Below are 8395 nucleotides of genomic sequence, written 5' to 3' on the forward strand. Positions count from 1 at the left end.
GCCAGAATTTGGTGTTGTCAGTGTTTTGATCCTGGTCGTTCTAACGGGTGTGTAGCGGGGTCTCATTGCTGTTTTAACTCGTAACTTGAGACGGACACGTAATGTGGAGCATCTTTTCATACGCTTATTTGCCATCAGTGTGTCTTCTTTGGTGAGGTGTCTGTTCAGAGCCCATTTTAAAATTGGCTTGTTTTCTTATTGTTGTGTTTTAAGAGCTTTGGTTTAGTTTGTTTTTAATTTTTATTTTTATTGGAGTATAGTCGATTTACAATGTTGTGTTAGTTTCAGGTGTACAGCAAAGTGATTCGGTTATACATATATACGTTGTAAAATGTATTCTTTTCCATTATGGTTTATCTCAGGATATTGAACATAGGTCCCTGTGCTATACAGTAGGACCTTGTTGTTTATCCATCCTATATATAATAGTTTGCATCTACCAACCTCAAACTCCCAGTCCATCCCTCCCACACATCCCTCCCCCAATAATTCTTTATATGTTCTACACATAAGTCCTTTATCAGGTATATGATTTGCAAGCCCAGTCTGTGGCTTGACTTTAATTTTCTTATTTATTTATTTTTAAAAAATAACTATTTTTATTTTTGGCTGCATTGGGTCTTCGTTGCTGTGTGCGGGCTTTCTCTAGTTGCGGTGAGCGGATTTCTTAATCTTTTGAGCTGCAAAAGTTTGCACTTTTGATGTAGTCCAGTTTCTTATTTTCTTTTCTTTTATGGCTCACGCTTTTGCTGTCATATATAAGAAATCTTTGCCTAACCCAAGGTCACAAAGATTTTCTCCTATGAATTCTTCGAGACATTTTATAGTTTTAGGTCCTACACTTACGTTTATGATTCATTTTGAGCCCGTTTTTGTGTTTGGTACGAGGTAAGGGTCTAAGTTTATTTTTGTGTGTGTGGATATTCAAGAGTCCCGACACCATTCTTGGTGTGTGAAAGGCTATTCCCTCCCCAGTGAATTATCTTGGCACTTTGGTCAAAAATCAGTTGGTTGTAAATATAGTGATTTATTTATAGATTCATAATTCTGTTTCATTAATTTATATGCCCATCCTGTGCCAATACTACACTGTCTTAATTACTGTAGCTTTATAGTGAGCTTTGAAATAAGTTAGTATAAATCTTCCAACCTTGTTCTCTCTTTTTAATTGGTTTTGTTCTTCTAGATCCTTTGCATTTCCATATGTATTTTAGAACCAGCGTGTTAATTTCTACTGAAAAGCCTGCTGGGATTTTGAAAGGAATTGTGTTGGCTCTGCAGAGTAACTTTGGGAGAATTGTCATCTTAACAGCATTGTTAAAATGGACATGGAATGTCTCTCCGACTAGTTAGATTTTCTTTAATTTACCTCAGCAATGTGCTGTAGTCTTCAGTGGTCAAAACCTTGCATTAAAAAAAACAAAAAAACAAAAAAACCTTGCATTACTTTTGTTAAATTTATCCCCAAATATTTTGTTCTTTTTGATGGTATTATGAATGGAACTCTTAATTTCATTTTTAGGTTGTTCATTGCTAGTTTATAGAAAGATAACTGATCTTTGTTTATTGATCTTTTATCCTGTGACCTTGTTAAACTCATTCTAGTAGTTTTTGGTGTGTGGAGTCCTTAAGGTTTTCTCCATATAGGATCATGTCATCTGTGAATAAGGAGTTTTACTTCTCCCTTTCCGTCTGGCTAAACCTCCAGTACGATGTTGAGTGGAAGTGGCAAGAGCATACACCTGTGCCTTGTTCTCGATGTTAAAGGGAAAGTATTCAGCCTTTCAGCATTAAATATGTTATCTGTAAAATTTTTATACATGCCCCTTATTGAGGCTGAGGAAGAGCCCTTCTCCTAGTTTGAAACATTTTCTCATGAATGCGTGCTGGATTTTGTAGAATGCTTTTTCTGTATCTACTGAGATAATCACATGGTTTTGTCCTTTATTACTATGGTGTAATTACATTAATTGATTTTCAGATGTTTTACCTTGCATTCCTGGGATAAAACCCTCCTGATCATGGTGTGTATCTTTTCTAATATATATCACTGAATTTGGCTTCCAGCTCCAGACATTGCCACATGTCCCCTGGAGGGCAAAACCACCCCCCAGATGGAGAAATACTGGTCCAGAGCACATCGGTCGTAATTTGGCAGAAGTCTTTTTTTAACCAGAAAGGATCATCTTTTATGTCATGATATATATTAATGAGAAACATGTGTGCCATATTTTAAAGTTGAAGAGGCACCCATCTCCTACCCCCAACGCATTTACCTCTTCGCTCAAATGTGGGAAAGCAAACCACACAATACTCCCCATCCCTCATCTTAACAAAAGTAACCAAACATCTGTTGATCAATAGTGCTGACAGAGCATGCGCGGAGCCTGTAGTTCTTTAGCTCATCAGGTCTGGGGTCGAGCTGGGAGGATGAGACAAGGGAAGAGGTAGTGCTTTCTGTAGACAGGTCTCACGAGAGCGTCATCATGGGGGCAGCAGCGGGAAAGGCTGCCTCTTCCATACAGAACAAGACACCTTCACCTGCCGGCAGGAAGGCAGGATAATGCCCCAAAGACACCCACACTGTGGTCCCCCGGACCTGTGGGCGTCACGTGGCAAAAGGGGTCTTTGCCGATGTGATTAAGCCGAGGGTCTTGAGGTGGGGAGACTGTCCTGGATTATCCAGGTGGCCCAGTGTTTTCAGAGGTCCTTAGAAGTGAGAGAGGGGGAAGCAGAGATCAGAGCGATGCCTTTGCTGTCTGGGGCCCGCGGGCAGAAACGCAGGCGCCTCTAGAAGCTGCAAAAGGCAGTGAAGCAGATTCTGCCCGGGGCCTCGAGAAGGAACCAGCCCCACCTTCAGCATAATGGGACCATTTCGGCCTTCTGCTCTCAGGAGCCGTAAAATAATCCGCGTGTTTTGTTTTAAGCCACCGTTTGTGGTAACTTGGTGCAGCAGCAACAGGAGACCTACACACAGTCCGTATGAAGCGAGTTCAGTTTCCCAAGCCGGTGGGTAGTCCGTCACCAACTTCACCTTCCCTCTCCAGGGAGGCAGTCTAGGTGTCGACCGGGGCTCTGGAGTTGTGTCTGAAATGCAGCGGCTTCTGCGTGACCCCGCGCAGGTCCCCGCTGGGAAGGAAGGGGTACGAGGGCCCATCCTGGTCCCGTGCTATGGACTTAAACGAGCCCATGCCCCGTAGATTCCTGTGGAAGCCCCCGCTGCTGAGACCCCCGTCAGCCTCAGCGTCACCAACCCCGGCCCCCTCTGCCTCCCTGCAGTGTCTCTACGGTGGGGTCCTGAGAGGGACCGGCAGGCAGGCCTTCGGGGCCGTCGTGAACGCCGTCACGTACTACGTCGTCGGCCTCCCGCTGGGCGTCGTGCTGACCTTCGTGGTCGGGCTGGGGATCACGGGTACGTGGAGTTGGGGGGAGGCGGGGCGCCCCGGGCGTCATCAGACGCTCCCACCGTCCCGTGTCCCGCAGGCCTCTGGCTGGGCATGCTGGCCTGTGTCTTCCTGGCTGCCGCGGCCTTCGTCACCTACACCGCCTGCATGGACTGGAAGCGGGCTGCGGAGGAGGTGAGTGCCGCCCCCCCAAAACGCCAGGGGCGCGCCTCAACGTCTCCCGTCATGGAGACGGTGCGGTGTCAGCGGCGCCCCTTCCGGGTACCACCCCAGACCCACAAAGGAAACCTCAGCAGCGCGACTGCCAAAGGCCAGACTAAAGCCAACGGCTCAGTCAAACTCGTCTGAACATGGGTGAGCCCCGAGGGTGCTGGGACCTTGGAAGAGGCGATGACAGCACCCTGTCACCGTCCTCTCGGAAGAACTGAAACCTCAGAGGCATTAAAGCCACAGCTTACGCTGCAGGCTGAGCGTGGAGGGGGTGCTCGCGGACCGAATCCCCAGAGTGCGGGTTTGCCTTCAGTGTGTAGATCCAGGCCTCCTGACGTCTGAGACAACGGATTAACACAGCCCTGAAACACCACCCCTGGAAAGTCCCCCAGAAGGGTGAACACAGGCAGACCTCGCTGCACTGCGCTTTGTAGATGCTGTGGCTTCTACAGGTTGAAGGTCTGGAGGGAGCCCGCCTTGAGCCCGTCTATCGGCGCCATTTTCCCAGCAGCATTTCTCACTTCACGTCTCTCACGTTTTGCTAATTCTCATCATATGTCAAACCTTCTCATTATTATCTCCTTTATGGGGAGGTGTGATCACTGATCTCTGATGTCATTATTGCAAAAAGCTGATGACCTGCTGAAGGCTCTGATGGTTAGCATTTTTCAGCAAAGAGGCACTTTTTAACTGCGGCAGGGACGAGGCTCTTTTAGACATGATGGTATTGTGTGCTTAACAGACTCCAGTATCGTGCAAACATCACTTTTACGTGCACCGGGAAACCAGAAAACCCCTGTGAGTGGCTCTGTTGTGACGTTCGCTTTATTGCAGTGGTCTGGAGCCTGCGAGGTGTGCCTGTGTGTGACCACGTCCTGCTCGGCCTGCAGGGCACAGCTGAGGCCAGGGTGGACAGCAGGCCGACCGGACAACTCCGTCTCCTTCAGGTGCAGAAACGTGTGGGGCTGCCGCCCCAGGCCACTGAGAGCACAGCCCCCAGCCTCAGACCCGGGCCTGAGAGAGCGGTCGTATCTTCAGGTAACACTGCCCCGCGTGCGCGGGTGAGCGGGAACCGCGCGAGCCCCAGCTGCCTTTCTTCCTCAGCGTGACAGTGTCCTCCGTCCTAACGCCGGGAGGGTGACACTAACGTCTGCTATCTAAGAGGCCCCGGGAAGCAGGCCCCGTCCCTCCCCAGCCTGGGGGGCAGTGAGCCTCGGTTCCGTTCAGATGAGGGAGTGGGTTGAGCGCTTAGGTCTCTTCCCCGTCATCCTGCAAATGCAAAGGCAGGGGATGAGGTCAGAGCACGGGCCGTTGGAGCCTAGAGCGTGTTGTCAGCACTCACCTCCTGCCCAGGGGGGAGGCCTGCAGGCGTGGGTTGGGCAGGTCAGCCTGGCTCGGCGGGCGCTTCCCGCCGACCCCCGAACCCCACCAGGTGGCCGCTCTGCTGCCCTGGGGCGGGCGCTGGTCATCACGGCCCCAAGCCCCGGTTATCCCAGTGCCTGTGCGTCGTCTTGCGGTGGGGAACCAGCCGCAGACTCTATGGGTTTCACTTGTCACGAGGGAACGTGCAAAGGCAGCTCGACTAAGCGTTTCATACGTGCCCTGAGGTCACTGGTGAAGGTTAGGTATCACACGGGCTCAGACAGGCACGCGCGTCTGATCTCATCTCACCTTAGCGACAGCCTTTCCTGCGCATCCCACGTAGTTCTCTCCTCTGGTCGTGCCGTAGAGAAAAGGCAGGCGTCTCCTGCTGTGAGGGACAGGCGTCGATCATGCACCTCCAAGCCACCCCCCACCCCCATGCTAAGCTGGCCCCTGTTTGCCTCTGCAGTGGCTACGGGCAGCTACCCTGGCGTGACCCTGACAATGTACTCAAGGCCCGAGGCCCATCTGGACCTCTTCGGGACTCCAGAAGCAGCCCAACCCCTGCCAGCTCCCCCTGGCAGACTGTCGGCCAAACAGCTGGCCATCCGCCGAGGGGCTGCTCTGGGGGCAGCGACGGGCACGCTGGTAGTGGGGCTTGTCATCAGGGTCCTGACTGCCAGGCCCTAGCAAGAAAGGAAGCAGAGTGGCTGCCCACCCCACATCCTCAAAAATAGACCTTTAGCCGGTGCCTCGTGGGACGTAACGGGTCTGAATTGCGGTTAACTGCTCTTTAGAAGACCTCACCTGACCGGAAGACGAGGTTCCTGGGGTTGCTACCATTATTCAATAACGTAAATGGCTTCAAATTGGAGATTTCAAGTCAAAACAAAATGGCAAATGCCACTGTTACTTTAAGAAGTGCATATTTCTAGGCTGAGTCTGCTGCCCAAGTCTGTACACAAAGCCTTTGTGAAGCTCTGGAAAGGGGGCCAGCGGGCCCCATGCGGATCCCCCATCTGCGTCCTGCCCACGCACCCTCCGCAGATCCAGGCGCCGTGAGGCCCCGACCAGGGCCGGGCCGGTCACCTTTCCTTCAGTCCTCTCATGGCACCAGCATTTTCACCTGTCACAGACCTTGAGAAACACCTTTCATACAGTAGCAATAAGATACAAACAAGGGCAGCGAAGCCCAGATCGTTGGGCCACGTGGCCTCAGGCTGGATTGGTGCTGATCCAAGTTCTAGGATGCTTTCGAGGCCTGGGACTCGTGACTATTTCTGGGCTCCAGGCCGCACACCGCCACCCAGTGCGGGCAGCCTGGCCTCTGTCATCAGTTCCTTCAACGTCAGTAGCTATAAACACACCCACAGACAGATGGATTTATTGATCAAGGTCAATAGGAAAAAAGGATGTAGAGTGCAAACCCTGGTTCTGAAGAGTCACCACGCCATGGATCCTGCTGTAGGCCCTCCGCCCACAGGAAAGCAGAAGCCGGCATCGTCATGTGACACGAAGACAGCTTCTGCAGCCAAACACAACGACCAGGTACGGAGCACAGAAGAGTCACGTCACGCGTGCTAAGGTTGAGAGGTATTGGGGAGAAAGGACTCCATGCTCAAGGAAGTTTGGGAAACAACACACACCGGCACTTCAAAGGTTCTGTAGGCCTGGGATCTTTAAGATGCTGGTGTGCTTTACAAACCCCTTCTAGGCAGGGTCGGCAGTGGGGCCAGTTTTTGTGTAAAACCTTATGGGATTGGTGTCTCGTGAATGTGCTTATAGAAATACTTGTTTTGGGTCAGCAGATGGGGAAGGAGGATATAGTTGGGGGAAAAAAAACCTATCTACTCTATAGATTATTTTAAAAAACAACCCACAAATGACAAAGTAAAACTTGAGAAAAATCTTCTTGGCTGTGAATTTAAAATGAGAAAAAAATCAGTTAAAGAAAGCTGACCAACACCACCTTTGATAGATAAAGGCCAAAAAAATGGATTTATAGTTGGAGAAAACTTGTGGTCAAAGAATTGTCCCCGACAGGGGATATCTGAAAACGAAGAACGTTATTACAATTCATGCCAATTTTACCAAATACAATGTATTTATTCTGAAGCAGAATATACTAGTAGACAAGTCAATAATTTTCCTTAATTAGAATGTTTAATATTTGCAAACAAATCAACGGACAAAGGATTAATCTGCAAATATATAAACAGCTCATGCAACTCAATCTTAAAAAAAACAAACAACCCAATCAAAAAATGGGCAGAGGACCTAAATAGACATTTCTCCAAAGAAGACATACAGATGGACAAGAGACTCAGCATCACTAATTATTAGAGAAATGCAAATCAAAACTACAATGAGGTATCACCTCACACCGGTCAGAATGGCCATCATCAAAAAAATCTACAATCAATCAGTGCTGGAGAGAGTGTGGAGAAAAGGGAACCCTCTTGCACTGTTGGTGGGAATGTAAATTGATACAGCCACTATGGAGAACAGTAAGGAGGTTCCTTAAAAAACTAAAAATAGGGGCTTCCCTGGTGGTGCAGTGGTTGAGAGTCCACCAGCTGGTGCAGGGGACGCGGGTTCGTGCCCCGGTCTGGGAAGATCCCACATGCACGTACCACAAAGTTCATTGCAGCACTATTTACTATAGCCAGGTCAGGGAAGCAACCTAAATGCCCATCCACAGATCAATGGATAAAGAAGACGTGGTACATATATATACGATGGAATATTACTTAGCCATAAAAAGGAACAAGATTGGGTCATTTGTAGAGATGTGGATGGACTTAGAGACTGTCATTCAGAGTGAAGTAAGTCAGAAAGAGAAAAATGTCGTATATTAATGTATATATGTGGAATCTAGAAAAACGGTACAGATGAACCGGTTTGCAAGGCAGAAATAGAGACACAGACGTAGGGAACAAACATATGGACACCAAGAGGGGAAAGTGGTGGGGGGTGGTGGTGGTGGTGGGATGAACTGGGAGATTGGGACTGACATGTGTGCACTGACGTGTATAAAATGGGTGACTAAGAAGAACCTGCTGTATATAAAGTGTAACGTACAATACACCAAATGAAAATTCCGTACTGAAACTCTGTCTGAGCTATTTTATGACTGATTATTCTGATAGTGGTCTAAGCAGCTGTTTCCTAAACTAGCCTAGTGATTGATTCTCGCCACCCTGTCCTGTGATGTAGATGTAACGTACTGCGGACAGCCTAACGGAGCAGTCCACTCAGTGGTAGATCACACGTTCCTAGAGTGAGTTACACTCTCTCACTGAGCGGCCGAGTCTTCTCAAGCGTGGAGGCGGGGAGGGTGCGGCCCCTGCAGCCCGGACCACCACCGGCCCCCTGCCCCGAGGGCTCTCCTTCAGACTTTCCATCTGCCTGCAGTGCCC

At 49.3% G+C, this 8395-nt stretch overlaps 1 protein-coding gene across 18 annotated transcripts in view; it reads left to right on the forward strand.

Annotated features, from left to right (window-relative positions):
• Nucleotides 1–8395, forward strand: part of SLC47A2 (solute carrier family 47 member 2) — a 32938-nt gene that overhangs the window by 14292 nt on the left and 10251 nt on the right. For 7 of the 18 annotated variants that reach the window (XM_024752492.1, XM_024752428.1, XM_024752420.1 and 4 more), the window contains 3 exons: nucleotides 3280–3412; nucleotides 3484–3578; nucleotides 4449–4652. In XM_024752492.1, the coding sequence (XP_024608260.1) occupies nucleotides 3280–3412; nucleotides 3484–3578; nucleotides 4449–4652 (432 nt within the window). Of the gene's footprint in view, nucleotides 1–1186; nucleotides 1415–3279; nucleotides 3413–3483; nucleotides 4413–4448; nucleotides 4653–5445; nucleotides 7217–8395 lie in introns of those variants that run through there. The other 11 variants (XM_024752521.1, XM_024752494.1, XM_024752437.1 and 8 more) reach the window with 8 other exon arrangements.

Source organism: Neophocaena asiaeorientalis, unplaced genomic scaffold, assembly GCF_003031525.2.
Source record: "Neophocaena asiaeorientalis asiaeorientalis breed wild unplaced genomic scaffold, Neophocaena_asiaeorientalis_V1.1 scaffold540, whole genome shotgun sequence".
Classification (NCBI taxonomy): Eukaryota; Metazoa; Chordata; class Mammalia; order Artiodactyla; family Phocoenidae; genus Neophocaena; species Neophocaena asiaeorientalis.